Source organism: Elgaria multicarinata, chromosome 1, assembly GCF_023053635.1.
Source record: "Elgaria multicarinata webbii isolate HBS135686 ecotype San Diego chromosome 1, rElgMul1.1.pri, whole genome shotgun sequence".
In the NCBI taxonomy this organism is placed as follows: Eukaryota; Metazoa; Chordata; class Lepidosauria; order Squamata; family Anguidae; genus Elgaria; species Elgaria multicarinata.
Genome location: NC_086171.1, coordinates 155,061,901 through 155,080,356, shown reverse-complemented (window position 1 = coordinate 155,080,356; position 18,456 = coordinate 155,061,901). Strand labels below are relative to the sequence as shown.

At 43.1% G+C, this 18,456-nt stretch overlaps 1 protein-coding gene across 1 annotated transcript in view; it reads right to left on the bottom strand.

Moving 5' to 3' along the window:
- The window catches only part of ERI3 (ERI1 exoribonuclease family member 3), a 247,474-nt gene that overhangs the window by 83,192 nt on the left and 145,826 nt on the right, over positions 1–18,456 (bottom strand). Inside the window, exon 7 of the mRNA XM_063136972.1 lies at positions 4,092–4,191. Coding sequence (XP_062993042.1) covers positions 4,092–4,191 — 100 coding nt within the window. The remainder of the gene's footprint in view (positions 1–4,091; positions 4,192–18,456) is intronic.

Below are 18,456 nucleotides of genomic sequence, written 5' to 3'. Positions count from 1 at the left end.
TGAAAAGTTCAAGGTGATTTGTACTCCCAAGATATGCCAGGTGCATGCCTTTGGGGTTTATATAGCCACCACTTCAGATCAGGCCAAAAAGCTAATTGGCAGCCAAGCAGCTGAAAAATAATGGTCTTGATGGGTTTCCCCATCATCATCATCATCAGCAGCAGCAGCACCACCACCACCACCACCATCATCAAGGTTAGCCCTATATAGAGTGCATATTAGCTGGGAGGTTACTAAGGCATGGAGCAGAATAAGGGCCAGTACCCCCCCACCCCAGGAATCCTGAGGCAGTTCTCTATGGAGAATGTGATCTAAAACATGCAAGCCCCCCCGCCCTCAACAACAGACTGCTAACCATCATCTTACTTGTCTAGATTCAGTCTGGTCCACACCTAGCCCAGAACAGAAATTATTGCTGCTCCTAGATTGGGGGCGGGGAGCTGCATCTCATCAACACATTGATGATACTGTCCTTCAGATTACTGATGAACAGCAACATACAGATGTTAAATAAAATTTGGGGCAAGAACGAGCTTAGCAATACCCTATAGACTAACTCCAAGGGCCAGAGGAAAATCCATCAGGGTTTAGCAAAGGTGAAGTGAGCCTTGTGAAAATCTTCAACGCCATTGAAAGCCCCCTCCTTTTTGCCAGTAAAAGGTGCCTGCTAGGGTTCAGTTATTAAAAGTGATTCCTAGTTGCTAATGGGTTTCATTTGTCCTTACTCGTATTATAACGTAGTTAGATCTTATTGGCTTTGTTGTAGTGTGATATCCTCAGGTTCTGTACATGATCCCTGATAGGTTGGGATCACTGAAGGAGGAAATCTGGGGGAAAGGTGACACCAAAGCAACAGCACAGAGAGGGAGCAGTGTTGCAAACAGCTATGCGCGCACACGCACAGAGAGAGAGAGATATCAAAGGGTTGGGAAGTTCACCACTATCTCTACTTTCCAGGCAAAAAGCAAATATGGACAACATTCAATCCAGTCCTACCCAGAACTGCCCACTCAGTTAGGAGTGGAGCCCCTGTAGCACAGTGCCCTAAATTTCTAATCCCACCCCAGACGGCTCATAAGGACCTGACTGAATATCCCCCAACGTCAAAAAGCCATATGGAAAGGTAGCTAACTTTCCATGTACAGAAGCATTCAAAACCTGTGTTCCTATCTCCTCCAGCAATCTGAAGTAGAAGTCCCAGGAAGGCTAAATATGTCTTGCTTTTTCAACATCTCAATCACTTCTGAGGTCAGGGATAAATGGGCATGTAGCTTTATTCCCTGTCTTGGCTACTGATATTTGTTGATCTCCCTGCCCTTCAAAGATGCCCTCATTTCTCTTTTTGAGCCCAAGTCATACATATATGGGCTATGAGTTTCACATATAAGGTCTGAGTTTCACAGACCCGCTGTGCACAGTGCTTTAGGCTTAACTGATGATTAATCCCATCAAGCACAGTGAGAAACAGCAAGGCTGAACAGCTGCCAAATAAATACCTTAAACATATATAAACACTGTGAAAGAATGGAGGGGAAGGGGTCACTGTCCGCAGGCAGCTGCCAGAATGCAGACATTCCCTTGTGGTCTCAGAACAAAAGGATAGGAGGGATTGCTAAAATCCTGCCTTCATCAAAGCACACCTGGGCCCTAACTGAGCTCCAGGGTCATGTTTCCCCTTGTCCAAGATTTCCCTTACCAAGTCCAACACTTGGCTCTCTTTCTTCCCAACTGGCTTGCACAACTGCTCTTTATAGCCAAGGCTGCACAAAGTGTGTACTCCCGGAACAACTCTTCCGTAAAAAGCCCCATGGCTCCCCTTCACACTTGCCCCCCACATTCCAAAGCAAGAGCCAGTCACGGCTACATCCAAAAGTCCCTGGTCTGAGAGTTGGCTTCATCTCAGCTGGAACCACTGGACCTGTGCTCACTAAACAAATGAAGCACCTGATTGCGAACTCAAACATTCTCGGCCAAATTTTAGAACACTGGCCCATTTATGGCAAGTAACGCTTGCTGAATTCACTCTTCAGCATTAGTTAATCTCATAAAATAGGAATATTTTTATACAAAAATATATAATAGTGACTAAATACGGACAGTAAAAAAATGACAACCATCTTCTAGTTCAGAAGAAGAAATAATTATTTTAAAGCTATGCTGACCCACCTCATTAGGGTGTACAAAAATGTAAAAAAGACTCATGACAAGATTGTGAAAACCACAAATTTCAAAGCTCTTAACCTCTGCAAAATGGGATGTGCCTTGGCTGGTGGTGTTACGGTGCATCTGGCACAACACTGCAGTACTAAAAGAAATGTTCCTTGTTAAAATGAGAGAGGGTCGGGCTTGACAGTGTTATTAGAGGGTAACTGCTAGGCTCAGAGCGGACACAGGGACAGCATTTAGCCTCAATGTGCTACACCCGTAGGTCTCATGCAAATGCCTCACACCACACGCAGCAGCATGTGCTCCCACCTTGAGGCTGTTTGGCTGAAATGAAGAAGCAAAACCCCTAGAAAAAAAAGTCAGTTAAGAACATTGGAGAAAATAAACCACCATTGTGCACAGCTATCCAGCAGGGCAAAGCCAGCTAATGGCAGTCCGATAGATGTACAAGGTAATTAAAGGCAGTGACAGATGATATTCTAGGGATGTTTGTTGCTTTAGTGTGGTAAGAAGAGACACTATAAACACTCCTATAAAACACAGAGAGGAGATGGATAGTTCTAAGGGGGCCCTAGCAACAAAGCGAAACAAGCTTCTCATTAGCCCCCCTTCCATCCACCCATCTACACACAATACATGGGGTTTTCCCCAGCATACATATATTGCTGAAATGAACTTAGACCCAAGCAAAGAAGCAAAATTTCAATGCCCTATCTCGTCAATGATGCAACCAGATCCATAGTTCAAAAGGAGCTTGCTAATTAAAAGCTGGTGAGCTTTAAATAATTCATCTCCTTAACTCATATTGATTTGGTAGTTTAGTGGTTAGGATCTTGAAACAATATTAAACAGCTTCCTCCAGGCCTAGGTAGCGGGTGAATTTCTCTCGTAAGTCTTTTGCCATAGCAAACTTAAAATGTACAGCATCAAGAAGCATATAGAGGATCAGGAGACAAAGTAGAGAGGGGCATATCTTGGCAGTGCCAAAGGAAAAAATAAGCACACACAGTGGAATCAAGACATCAGGTATTTGAAGGGTGAAAAACGAAAACATGATCAGCGAGTATCAGCATCCCTCCATTGACATCTCTCATATTTTCTTCGGACTGGCACTGCACACCATTCTCAATAGCACATAACCCATGGTTGCTCAGCACAAAGAACAAGCAGGCAGATTGACATATACTGACTCACATCTGCTAGGGCTGTCACATTAGAAATTCTAAGACACATGGGCAAAAATTGGGAGGACTGTATCGCCTTACAGCTTCATGCAGCAAGACCAGCAAAGAGCTAACTCTCCAAAGCAACTGGATTCAGAAGGTGGCACAGATGTGATAAAAACCAGCCACCTGAGCAGAAATATGGATTATTACAAATTTGGGAGTCAAAAGAGGCATAAGTCCAGCACGACATCATGAAGAAGCATGGCATGATGCTCTGGCAATGCCCAAGTATGTGGGGAAGGAAGAGAGAAGCATTACTCTTTTAAGGCATCACACTCACCACTGACATTTGAAATGCAGCAGCAAGGAGCCAAATGTCTTAGTGACCTATGAAGAGGTGATGGATCTGGATGATGGACTGAAACAAAAGAGGAAGGATACTAAGAGGAAGCATGCTACTTATTCCTTACCAATTCCTTCTGGATCCAGTATTTAGTCCTCAACACTGCGTGAAATTGAATTCCTTTTGCATTCGAGAGGCAGTGACAATCCTAACCTTGCCTCCCTACTGAATATCCACACCAAAGGTAATGACAGGCTGGTTCCCACTGAAAGAGAGCCACACATCCCGGGGAATCGTAGCTGACCAAGGGAAGAGCAATCTAACCAATGTGCTCTTAACACAGGCAGGAAATATAAATGGGATGGGTTGGGGTGGAGCGGAGCGGAGGGGTGAGAGAAGAGAGATGGGTTACTGACCTATCCCACTGTGAGGCCTTCCTATGTGCTGTAGGTTCAGGCCTTTGTTCATGTCTAAGAGTCCGTTCTTTGGCCAGCTCCCCATGGCAAAGCTGTATGCCTGGAAAAGAGAGGGGGGAAACAGGTTAGATAATTGTGCAGCAAGAGGGTGCTTCAGTATCCTGCCCTGTCCCCAAAATGTTGAAAAACCTCTGCTAAGGCTTACTTACTGGCAATAAGAGCTTTAAGCTAAAGTATGCTGGTATTTTTGGTTATTTGTTCCCACCCCTTTTGCCTTTGGTCCCGCCCATCACTGGAATGCCATCCCCAAGAACTTCTCCAAAATTGAATTGGGCTCCAACAACCCTGCCTTAGAGCCTACCAGTTCTGTCCCAGCCTGACGACTGCTGAAGCAGACAACTGGGCTCCAGAGAATAGCCTAAGAGTGTGTTATTTAGTTCCATTTCAACAGTTGCATTGGTCCAGGTCTGGCCAGTACTATTATGGGAGACCAGTATACAATGTGAGTTACTTGGTGGAAGGAGAGAAACATAACAAGAACAATGGACTCTAGAACTCATCAACAATGGTAATTATGCTTTTTGCATTCTGTCCTGAGTTTACCATCTATTACAGAAGCAATGAATCTATTAGCCAAGCACCATTTCCTTCTCTATTTGCTTAACTCCCTTACATCTATTTGTAATTTATTTGTTGTTGTTTGTAATTAAGATATTCTTCCTGTCTGTGTTATTCTAAATTTACTTGTGCCTAAAACCAATGACGCTGAGGAATTTAGCCACAAGCTACAGTGCTATAATATGAATGTAAGTAGTTGGATATGGAAATTGGGCATAGCCTAAGATCAGTACTATTAGGGCAAATAGGGTTTAAGATGGTTATTAAGACAATATTCTTCCTTTCTTCTCTCAACTACCCTAATCTGAGATTCTCAGAAAGTCTCTTATTTGGGGTCCCAGCAGATAACTCCTGCTCTTTCAGCCCCACTCAGTCGCATCAAGTAGCATGGACAGGGAAAGATAGCACAGCTTTCTACAGCACCTCTAGCACAAGTCAGACCATAGAGCCTTCTCCATTCATGTCCTTGAATTGCCTAGGAGCTGTGCTTGAATGGCTTGAGAATCATGTGTTACTCCCACTTTGACCACCCCTACAATAGAGGAGCAAGTGACCATTTGTTTATGAAGAAACACATTTCTTTGGAGCAAGGAGAACACTTTCCTAGAAGGCACTTGTCCTTCTCATGGTTGGGGATAAAAGAAGATCCTAGAATAGTTTCACAAAGGGACAAGTGAAGGAAAGGCACACGAATTAAAGTGTACTACATGCAACAGCACCACTACCTTGGAAACAGCTGGATAAAGCTTCAGGGCCCAAAACACTACAATAATTATGATCTAACAACAGAATATCTCCTTCTCACACGGTATTGCAGCAGCTGTGCCATTGTGTAGTATTAATGGTGCAAGGCTTAGCAACACTTAAAAGTGTGGGCTGCCATTGTTCCCAGATGGGAACATGTCAATCCAGGGGAGAATATATCATCCTCAGGTCACCAACATGTCAGCTACCCCAGGAAAGGGCAGAATGAGGGATTTTAGCAGAGCTCATAGTTACCTTTATCGCTACTTGGTTAACCAAAAATTGGAGAACAGCTAAGGGGCCTTGCAGGAAGTATATTACAGTGGAAGGGGGAAGCAAGCCAAAGTCTGGCCATGAGCATTAGGCCAAGTAGGTTTGTGAAGTTTGCAATTATGCTTCCAAAGAGTATAGGACCCCCTATATGACCACACCATTTCCCAGCCATGCCAGGTTCACCACAGACACTAAAGCTAAGCCACTAGGAATACATAGGGTTAGTTCCAAAGTCATGCTAGCAGACTTTCTCCCTCTCTCCTTCGCCCTACAGTACTCTGCACTATCCCAAAATCTGCTCCAGAGGCTGTGGTGGGGAGAGGGAATTACTCTCCTACTGCATCTGCTGACAGAATTGCTTCCATCAGCAGAATTGCAGCGTCAAACCCAATTCATGGCCACGAGTCTCCTTTTATTCCAGTCCTCATCATTAAGAACCAGGAAAACTATGGAAGAGTATAATTATCATAAATGGAATGCAGGAGTCCTCAACAATTCCCAGCATCTTCCAAAAAGTTCTAATTGGTTAGGGCTATGACAGTATGCTGAGCAAACTCCTCCAATTACTGTGGTACTTACTGGGGTGTATGTGTTGATGTAAATTACTTACTGGATTTTTTTAAACTAATCTAAAAAAAATATTGCACCACTTTGGAATACATATCCTGTTAATTGCCCGTGCAAACTCACCCACAATACGTTCACCTCTGGTACACAGAGTGCCACATTTTTTTTAGACAAACACAGAGAGACAAATGTCACTAAATATTTGCTTTCACATTTCTCTCAACACTGCATATATTTTATTTTCTCCTATTACCCCTTTCAATATCCTTCAGAGAATCTTTTGACCAGAACAAAAATATACAATATCATCAAAATCAGTCTCTGTTCCAGAGGATTAATGGATACCCAATGTAACATTCATGTTTGTTTGTTTTTAAATGGTACCATGGTCTATCCAAGGAATTACAGACTCGTCAAGCTCAACTTCTGCCCTAACAATTAGAACCCATAGAAGAACAAGCCTTAATGAAGGACTCAGCATAGCTTCCACCTCACCAACCTTTTACGTTTCCTTGCATGTGTCAAAACACAATCAGGAGGGTGCTATTGCACTTATGTCCTACTTGGACTTATGTCCCACAGGCAGCTGGTGGACCACTGTGTGAACAGAATGCTGGATAAGAAGGGCCCTTGGCCCAAAACAGCATGGCTTTTATGTTCTTATGGTAAAAAGTATGCGGATGGGATGATCTGGTAGTCATTATATGCTTTGATATCAAATAGCTTTTTGATGGAAGCCCTTCACCACAGCATTCTACATAAATTTAGGTATCCAAGGAATGAAAAGAACAAGTCCTCTTTTGAATCAGAAACTGGTAAAGAACAGGAAGAAGAAGGTATCCATAAACAAGAGTTTTCATAATAAACAGAAGTAAACAATAAACCAACCACAAAAGGATCTACATTGAGGTCAGTACTATTTAACATTCATAAATGATGTGCAGTCAAATGTGAGTAGTGGGCTAGCCAAGTTGGCAGATGACAGCAACTTGTTCAGGATGGCAACATCCAAACCAGAATGTGAAGATTAGGATCTCTCCAAACTGGGTGGATGGTCACCAACATGGCAAATAAAACAAAGAGTTCTGTGTGATACCTTAAAACTGTGTTTCCTCTGAAGTATGAAATGTTTTCCTCAGCTGGCAAAGAACTGGGCTCTTGCCCAAGAAAGCTTATGACACAATAAATGTGTTATCATCTTTAAGGTGCCACACAGGATTCTGTTGTTTTTGCTGTTACAGACTAACATACTTACCTCTCTGGAAAATGTCAAATGAGTTACAATATAAATAGGGCAAAGTGATAGACACTGCCCCCTCCCCCAATCCTAATATATATACACTGGCACAGTTCACTGAAAACATCAACTCAGCATGCAGCGGCAGTGAAAAAGTCCAATTCAATTTGGGAATTATTAGGAGAGTGACTGAAAATGAAATAGCTAGTCTCATAATGTCTTTATATAAGTCTAAAGTGTGGTTGCATTTGGAGTACTGTGTAAAGTTCTGGTCATCCCACCTGAAACATGTCCTGAAAACAGCAACCAGAATGATCAAATGCTGGAGCACATTCTCCATTAGCAAAGTATTTGAAGCTCTTATTTTTAGTTTGGAAAAAGATAACTAACGGGAGACATGATAGACCTCTATAAAATTACTTATGATATTGAGAGAATGGACAAAAAAAATCTCCTTCTCAACTAGATCTCAAAATCACCTAATAAAATTGATCAGCAGTAGATTCAGAAAAGAAGAAAGGATGTACTATTTCACACAATGCATACATTTACTATCAAAGGAAGTGGTGATGGCCACTAGCTTAGAGGACTTTTTTTTAAGGGTTAGACAAATTCATCAAAGAAAAGGTCTCTCAGTAGAACCTAAATGTTTAGAGGTAGCATACCTCAGAATAACAAGCACTGGAGTCATGGAGCCACAGTGGGGAGAGGCTGGTGACCTCATTCCCTGTTCATGGACTTTCCAGAGTCCTCTGGCTGGCCATGGTGGGAAACAGAATGCTGGACTAGATGCCCCCAGACAAAGATCCAGCAGGTATTTTAAAATAATCTTATCCCCAACTCAACAGCATTCCCAGAGGACAAGTGAACAGCTGTAAAGCCCAATGTCAAGTTTAACAATGTTTAACACCAGCTACCCAAGGCGATCTGCCTATGATTTCCCATTTGGCCAGGAGCTAATTCTGAATAGCCTGGACTTGAGGGACATCATCACAGTACAGAACCCAGAAACCAAATGGTTTTTCGTTCAACAGCACCTCCAGCTGCCACTTCTGTGACATAAGTGACTGAGGTCAACATACATAGTCTCTCATTCCCCAAAAGATAGAACGCAAAGAGGTTTGTGGAAAAGCACCCTTTTTGAGGCAACCACCTCAAGGAAAGCAAGGAGCAGACACCCCAAACAAAGAGAATTCAGAGTTCCAGTTGCAGCGCAGTGACACAGTTACGAGACTCATACAAATACTACCTGCAGCCCTTGTGAGTAGCAAAGTCTTACTCTTTAAAAGCCAGTGTATTTAAGACCCCTCCCCACCAATCAGTGCCACTGTCGAGATGTCCCTGGAGTTCCATCATGGGCTTTTGGGTAGTTAATTTATTGCCACGTATGTAGCCATTTATGCTGCTTTGTTACTCCTGCCTTAGCAAAACACAGGGGCTCCGCAGGTAATTAATAGACAACACTGCTAATCCTATTGGGAGATGATTAGCAATTAAAACTCCTAATTAAGTCTATGCATAATTCACTGAAATTACATCCCTGTGTACACAATGGAGAGGTTTCCTTTGCCTTTGACAAATATGCACTGATATCTTTATTACTCATTCAAATCACTGTAACCCAGGATCTGGTCTATTGCTCACAAGGGAGACTGAACTTCTGGGTTTCTTCCTCTTGTGTTGAGCTGTACTTCACACACACACACACACACCACCGCCCGCCCCCCCCCCCCCGCCACAGCAAGAAACTTGTTGGGTGGGGGAGCAGTTCCACCATAATACCATGAGGGAAAAGCAGTACGGCTTTTTGAAACAGGCACAGCGGTGCCCCCTCCTGGCTTGAGCTTATATCTGAAAGGTGCCAGAAAAGAAGATCATGCAAATAACTATATATATGGAAATCTCACCTATGTTAAGAGCAGAACACTATGCCAAGGAAGTGAGAAGGCAATACTCTCTCATGCTCACCCCGGAAACAGCCAAAGAAATAACTAGTGACTGTACGGACGTTACCAATAATCAGAGACTCTGGGTTACTTCACATATTATAATTTATTTATATAGATACAAGTTCTATGTATGAAATAGCAGAACACCTATAAACTAAAATGCATAAAGAAAACACCTATCTTTTTTGCTGCACATATTCTTTATGTGTGCTTGTCACAGATGATTGTGTAGATGTGTAGGAATAGTTTCTCCTAAACAGAAACAATATGCATGTAGAAAAACTGTCGTGTGGCCCCCTGTGTAATATGGGTGTATCCACGGAGTTTGAAGGACTAAGAATCTCATAAGAATTAAGTGGTATAATTTCCTCAAATTCTGCCCTCTTGTGGTGTCCAAGTGATATATTACTCATGGGAAATTGTGATCATCTGAAAATGTGGCCTGATCTATACATGCAGCACAATAAGGCAGTAATGAGGAGGTAGAATGGACTGCTGATAGATCAAAAATTGTGATCAATGTTTTTTAAAAAAACCTTCCCTGCAAGCAGAAAACTAGAACATCATGGAAAGTCTTGTCCCCTGATGTGCTAGCTCTTTTAGCTGCAGGGATTTGTTGTTGTTTCGTAAGGGACAATTCAACAATGGTATCTCCCATCTGCAGTCTGAAGTATTGCAGGTCATTCTATCTCTCACCTCAAGATTCTACCATCTCATTCTACTGCACATGTACAACAGGCCTGTGTGTGGGTACATGCATGCACACATACACACAAACATGCACTCCTATGATATCTGAGAAACAAGATTAAATGCCCCTGAAATCGTAATGAACAGAAACTGGCATATAGGTAAGACCCAGCCTGACATTAGCTGGCCAACTCCATTGCAAGCATATCATTAAGGCTCCTGGTAGAGATTTCTCCCAGCCCTGCTACCTAAGGTCCCTTAAAGGCAGATGTTGCGGGTTCGGCCTGAGTACTCATATATATGAAGCACAAAGGAGCTAAGAATCAGCAACAAAGACCAAAACATGTCAACCAAGAAGAGGATGCAGCTCTTGACATTATCTAAGTCTATCACCATATATAGAAAGGCCATTGGATCTTCTTCCGAGGCACACACATTGGAGCCCCTGGACCAGGACCAGAAATGGGCTTTTCTTTGCATCACATTCTGCTTTGCTCATCAAGGTCGTTGCGAACAGCAGAAATACCTGAGCAAACTTGTTAAGAGGCAGCATGGAAGGTGGCCTGAGCACTGAAGGTCAAGTGTGCCCTTATGCATATTCACAGCTGCCTGCAGGATCGATTGGGTTTTAATTGTTTTTCCTGGGGTTTTGGAAGGAAGTGCCAGGGGCATTGATCAGCCTTTGACGAAGCCACTCGCACTCGGGGCCTCACACAGACTGTCACTTTGGTACAGGCAGACGGAAACGAAAGAGCTAAGAATGAGAGACAGAAAGCAAAACATGCCACTTGAGAAGGCGATGCTGCCCCAGACTGCGCAGAGTGGAAGGCAGGGAGGGGAGGCAGGAGCTGCGCTCGGAGATGTGTGACCAGTGAATTGTATTTGAAAATAAAGTTTTTAATTAAAACGGGCAATTCTGAGCCGCCTGCTGGCAGCGGCCAAGCAATCAGGAGACAGGAGCATGGCTGTTTAATATTTAAACACAACGTTTAATCTTTAAACAGGAAAGTTCTTCTTCTGACTGTTAAAGCCTCTATTAAAGCAGGATGGAAAGGGCTTCATAGCGGCTGCCACTGGGGCTTCCCAGACCATCTAAGGGGTAAGATAGAAAGGGGGAGATGTAAAAAGAAAATGCTCTCTCCTGGTCGACATCCTGCAACAGGAAATCCCATGCACCATGGGTGGAGGAAAGGGAGAGACCACAATCCAGACTTCAGAAAGGGACATGTTTGGCTGGCTGGCTGGCTGGGGGGTTGCTCAGAAATGAATGGTCATATCCTCCTATCCCTAGCATGCTTAGCTTCACCTACAGACACTAATAACAGAAGGGATTTCAGATCTACAGCAGTACCTGCAGAACTCATAATTTCACTTTCAAAATCTACTGGATTTATCTCTGTAAACTATGAATGCGACCAGTCCTCATCTTTGCAGAAGAAACCTAAAATATAATCATAGTGATGTGAGAAAAGACTTTAAAAAAAAAGGAAAAAGGTAGACTGGCCCAACCAACTCAACTTGCACAATGGAATAGTGTGTGTGTGTTGTGCATGCATGCATGCATCCACATTTTGTAAACACAACATAGGTCTGTCTTGATTCCAATTTTGTCATGCAAACACTTCTATTAGTATTTGATTTTAAACAGTAAAGTCGTTAGCAGGAAGCCTTTATTTTCTGTACTCATTTATCCCTACAACCTGACAAGGATACAGCAGAGTTTCGGGGGTTAGCTATGTGGGCATTTGATGGGTAGAATGCTCTTTCCAAAGTCCACTTGTTGTTTCATTAGACAGAATAGATGGCACAGCCAGACTGGCAGTGATCCTCCATTTACATGCTGTAATTCCTTCATTCCTACTTTCAAAGTATGGGATTGCAGCCAGAGATGGGGAAGCGAGCTAAAAGGGATCATCTACTGCACGACATCAGGAAAGTTTCTCTGCACAAATATTCGGCATTGCCCGATACTCTCTCAGCAGCTCTGGGAGGCAGCATAACCCCACCAAATGCAAACCAAGCCTTTCCATGAGAGAAAGACCAGTCATGGGGCAAGCACTGCTTAGGAAGGATTCAGCACTCTACAAAATGGGTATCTGGCTTTAGCCCTCAGCATTCCATGAAGAGTCCAGCTGCAAAGACATTTCAAACTGAATCTTATGTCAATACGGAACTCACTTATCAAGAGAAAACCTTTAAACTCACCCATATGCCTGTTATTTACATTGTCCAAACACCTTGTGCTGTTATGACAAGACTATTGGCAAAAGCCATCCTTGCATACATCCAGCTTGCATGTGATTTTCTTACAAATGATCTACTAAGAACATACACCCCTCTTTAATGCTAGTTGCACTATTTAAATAATTTGGACCAAATCCAACAGTGCCATTTATGTATGTTCAAAATACCGAACGTACAAAGCTGGATTTCTCTATGTTTGCACGTGAGGAGCTTAGATCTAACTCTCTGTGGCGAAACTGAAAGAAAGAAAAATATGGACTGCGTTCACGGAAATCATCATCACTCTTTCAGAGAGTGTTTTACATATGTGAGATGGTAGTTCTAATCCATGCTGTGATTGCAAGAAATAAAGAAACTAGAATAATTTATTAAAAATAAAAGCGCTCAAGATACAAACAATCTCAGGGTCTCATCACTGTTTGCCTGTCTAGTCCTCCCCAGATCTTTGCATTCAGGTACCAAAGCTCCCTATTTTGCCCTTTACAGTCTAATCTGAAAGGGAGATGTATCCACACGGTCTCCCCCTTAACCATCTACAGGGGAGCACCTTGGTCAGTTTATCCCAGCACACTAGAACATTCCCAAGGGAGCAACCCTATCAATTGCACCCTTGCTGCTTGGAACCCTCCAAACTCAGAGGCTTCAGACATTCCTATGCCATGCTGGGCAGAAGCAGGCAGAACTGAAGAAGCAGCAGAAGCGATCTTCCTCTTCCTGCTCTCTGTCTTTGGCAATTATCAGAAGGTAAGAGCACTAAGGAGGGAAAGAAAAGGAGGCTGAAAGAGTCATAGAATCATAGAGTCTCAGGGTATCTTGTATCCTGGCCTCTCCAGTCTTTCCCCGTCCCCACACACTGGAATGCCCACTTTCCTCCTCCCCAAGGTCACTTTTCTAACCTCAGTCAGGATGGTTCTTTCCAGACCACTAAGAGGGACGGGGCATCAAATCTCCAACTCCCCTTCTCAAGATCATAGTGCTGTCTCCAACCTCAGAAGGTTTTTTCTGAATAATCTTATGGTCCCTGGGATGCTCTCCCAGGTACCATAAGATTGCTCTCTAAAAGCAATATAGTCCAACTTCCTGTTACTACATGACCAGACCATCATGCTCCCAACAATCAACATACATAATGGCCCAGTTCGCCTGTAACAATAACTTTTTAAAAATCAATTGCTCCCTCTGCAAGTGGGTGTGGCTGAACAAACCAAGAAACTTCTATCCATGGTTTGCTTAGTGCTATATGAAAACAAAGAACTTGTTTGTCTCTCCCCCAACAACCCAGAGAAATAACCTGCAGTTTGTTTTTGGATTCCTTTTATGGCATATTGGAAGAGAGACAAGCCAGAGTTCCTGGTTTGCACATAATGGACGTTCATAATTTGTTCACAATAATCCAAGATAGATAGATAGATATTAAAAATCTGGATTATTGTAACATGTGAACCAGGCCATTATTCAGAACATAGCATGACACAATCAGAGAGCAGATACACGAAACAGTACAGGAACAACAAATAGCTACAAATAAGTGAGGAAAATAAAAAAGCCATATGCAACAAGGAAAGGAAACTTTTACATTCCTGTAGCATTACTAACCAATACGATTTGGGGAAAATACATCCCTAGCTCCAAATCAGATACCAGTCATAAGCAAAAGCTATCTATTTTCTTCCCAAGAAGCTTGGAACTACCAGTTGTGTAAATATCCACATGGCAGACTACAGGCCCAACAAAGAGTGGCATCCTGGTAGAGTGGACCAAGGCAGAGGTGAGATCTATGCTCCAAAACAAAACAAAAAACCACTTCCTTGAACCCACACTTTTCTGCTCCAACAGAACACCCATTTTACAGGCGGCAAGCCAATTAATTTCCCCAAGTCACCTCTAAAATTAATTTATTTCCCCTAATTAATAGAACATCTCTCCCAATCAATTTCCCCTGAAATTGATAACCCAAATAAATTCCTGATCAATTAACTCTCGGACAACTCATTTCCCTCTGCCAACCAACTCACCACACCCAATCTCTTTCTTACAGCTTCACCAATCCATCTAGGGCTGGTCCAAGACATTTTATTATTGCATTTATTGCATTTATATCCCATCTTTTTTTTTTCCTCCAAGGAACCCAAGGCAGTGTACATAAACCTCCTCTTCATTTTATCCTCACAACACAACCCTGTGAGGTGGGTTGGGCTGAGAGTTTGTGACTGGCCCAAAGTCATCCAGTGAGTTTCCATGGCCAAGTGGGGACTAGAACCTGGATCTCCCGACTCCCAGTCCAACACTTTAGCCACTGCACCACACTGGCTGCTCCCTTCTGCCTGTCTCTTTGCTGCCTCCCTTCCGTTCGTCTCTTCAGAACTCTGCCCAAACACACACACACACACACACTATCCAATATATGTCTCTCCCTTCTCATCCTCCCCCAAACTCGTTCCAGTCACTTTGCAGCCTTCCTCTCCCACCTCCAGATGGTGGTGGGGTCCTTCTTTTGTTTTGCTTGCTCTCTCTTTTTTAACTGGGCAATCTTATAAACTGCAAAATGATGCAGGTCTCTAGCTGCCCACCATCTTCTTTTCCTAAGAATGTTTCTTGGTTCACATAGAACCCAAAGGCATTCTGGGGAAATTAAGGTGATGGGCAGCTGGAGAGCGGCATTTCACTTTCTTCACAGGCTCATAACCCATATGTGTGAGTCAAACAGACCGTGAATCATGGAATCTACAGTACTGCGTCCAGTTCTGGGCTCCACAATTCAAGAAGGACGCAGACAAGCTGGAGCGTGTTCAGAAGAGGGCAACCAGGATGATCAGGGGTCTGGAAACAAAGCCTTATGAAAAGAGACTGAAAGAACTGGGCGTGTTTAGCATGGAGAAGAGAAGATTGAGGGGAGACATGATAGCACTCTTCAAATACTTAAAAGGTTGTCACACAGAGGAGGGCCAGGATCTCTTCTCGATCCTCCCAGAGTGCAGGACACGGAATAATGTGCTTAAGTTAAAGGAAGCCAGATTCCAGCTGGACATCAGGAAAAACTTCCTGACTGTTAGAGCAGTACGACAATGGAATCAGTTACCTAGGGAGGTTGTGGGCTCTCCCACACTAGAGGCATTCGAGAGGCAGCTGGACAAGCATCTGTCAGGGATGCTTTAGGGTGGATTCCTGCATTGAGCAGGGGGATGGACTCGATGGCCTTGTAGGCCCCTTCCAACTCTGCTATTCTATGATTCTATGAATAGTAGAGTTGGAAGGGGCCTATAAAGCCAATGAGTCCCACTGTTTGACTCTGGGACTCGCTATCACAATACATAGTGATAGCCACCAACTTGTATGGCTTTAAAGGGGGATTTAGATTTTCAATGGCTTCTAGTCATGATGGATATATATTATCTCCAATTAGAGGCAGTATATCTCTGTATGCAAGTTGCTGGGAGCACAAGGACCACTTATGTCCAACTTGTGGATTTCCCATGGGCATCTGGTTGGCCAGGATGTGAACAAAATGCTGACCAAATAAACCTTTGGTCTGATCCAGCATGGCTCTTATGATGCTTTTAGGTATGTTAGATCACATCTCAATGAGAAAGACTGCACTAAATGGCCTTCAGATACTTTTCCAATCTCACAACCATATGACTTTATAATTCTATGAAGTGGAAGCTCTATCACAAAGACATTCAGAAGCCATTTACGTTTTGCAGATAATTGTGGAAAGTCTCCAGGCTTTCCTTTTAACACAGCCTTCCCCAAACTGGTGATCACCAGATGTGTTGGACTGCAACTCCCATCATCCTTACCCAACATGGTTATTGGAGGAACCACTTTGGGGAGGGATGACCTTTCATCTTGGCTTAATGCCTCAAAAACATGTTTAGTATCACCAACGCAATGGTAGAGATTTTCGATTTGTCACACATGCATGCAAGAAATTAAGTAGATAGAACACTATAAAATAGGTTTTCTGGTACTTTTGTAAATTAATTGAGTTTTGTAAAGTAATTGATGCCAAGTTGAGATTCTGTCTTAAGGCTGGTTCTGCTCTTATAAGAAACATTCCCTGCTGGACAAACTTTGCAAATCCTGGTACCAAACCAAGAAGGGACCCAATAGCAAACAACAGCCCTGAGGAGAACAGAACTCACACAGTTCCAATAAACAAATACACACATGTTCAGGAAACATTGAGGCTATGATTTCAGCCAAGCAACAAAAAGCAACCAATGTGGCAACATTAAAAGGAAAATTCTGTGACCATCTCACTGCCCACACTCTGGCATGCCGGTAAACTTTGTACATAAAACAGGATTTCTCACAAAATCTGCCCATCTCAGTGTGCAGTCAAAAAAGGCAGGTAGAGCAATCCATGCCCATTCCTACACATACCTAACCGCAGCATGTCCCTTTTTAAGCACTTTAGACAGAGGTGCTGCTACATTCATGGCTTTTCAAATATTTTTAAATCACTTACAAAAGCAGGATTAAACTATCAGAAATTCCATTTAATAGGACAAATAAAGAAATAACAATATACTCTCTATCAGACCCAAGAAGGCAGGTTTGATTTTAAAAAAATAGGATAGGAAAAAAGGAAGAGAGGGATAAAAAAAAAAGGATAATGTGTGTTTACTCAAGCAAAGAAAAAAATATTTAAGTGATGTAGGGGAGAAGATTGCAGTAACTAGTGAAGAATAACATCGTCTGCTTTGCTGTCAAATCACACAAAAATTTCAGTAATAGATTCTCATTCTGACACTCAATTCAATTCGAAGGTGATCCTGCTTTATCCCAACACATCAAATATTAAACACTCGTATTAGCCAGGGTGCTGTCGCCTTCCCCGGCTTAGAGACACAGCGTAGGAGGGGGAGGAAAAAAGAAAAGGGGGGGGGAAGCCCTCTTCTTTCCTTCACTCACTATAATATTCTCAATGTTATCTAAACATGCCTTCATACACTAGGCTCCTTATCAATTCTATTTGGGGGAGGGAGGGGTACTTAAAATGGTATTACTTGTGGGGGGCTGTATTATTCTGATTTCCAAAAGCTTTTCAATTTTGTGTGGAAAAAGCTTAAGAGGAAGCAGGGAAGGGAGGGGAAAAGGGGGTGGGGAGGAGAGCTGGAGCAGGAGAGCGAGAGAAAGTCTAAGAAAGGGAAAAAGCAGCCAGCAGCTCTCGTTTGACGGATGCCTTTCAACAAGGGCAGTCTAGCTTGTCAAAGCCCAGGCTGGAGATGAATTGGCATATCTATTCAGCCTGCCTCTGGATGTCATGCAATACAGTTTCATATTCCAAGATAAGGCATGATAAGCAATTGCTGCCCTGACACCAGCTCCATCCATCCCTTGCCTTCCTGAGCACATGAGTGTGTACCACATCCCTCTACTCAGCTGCTAATAAGCGGCACTCCACTCTTATAAGATGTTGAGCTAAAAAGTACCTGAAAACATTCCAGAAGCTCCCCGAACACACACACATGCACGACTCCACAGCAAAGTGCTGTGAAAACGGTTAATGTTTACTTTCCTTCACATGTGCACATAACGTTAAGCAGGTATGGGATGTGCATGCAAAGCACTGGACATATCTGTTCTGCTCAATTGGGTACAAACACAAGACAGTATCTAGTGGAAGTGCATGTTAATTCAAGGAATTGAGAAGAATTAGACCTGCCAGATTCAGACTGTGACCCAACTATTCAGAAATGGCCCAAGTGGAAGGTTTGGGGATTGGACCGGGAAAATGTTGAGCAGAAGCCATATTCAGGTGCTTGCCTCCTCATGTGTAGGGCTAAAGTGTATAGGAGGATGTGGACGTGCATGTAAGACCTGTTCCCAGTGTCCCTGTACACGTGGTACACAGTTAGATGTTCACACGTTGAGTGCAAAGGTCTGAAGAGGGCTCTGTAAGCACGTTCACCTAAAAACTTTTATAGAATCCCATGACTGTAAAACTCTGCCCTATCAGGGTTTCCAGTTATGGAAACTCAACACGTGAAGGTGTAACTGGGTACCAGGGACATTGGGGCTGGGCTTACATCCGCAC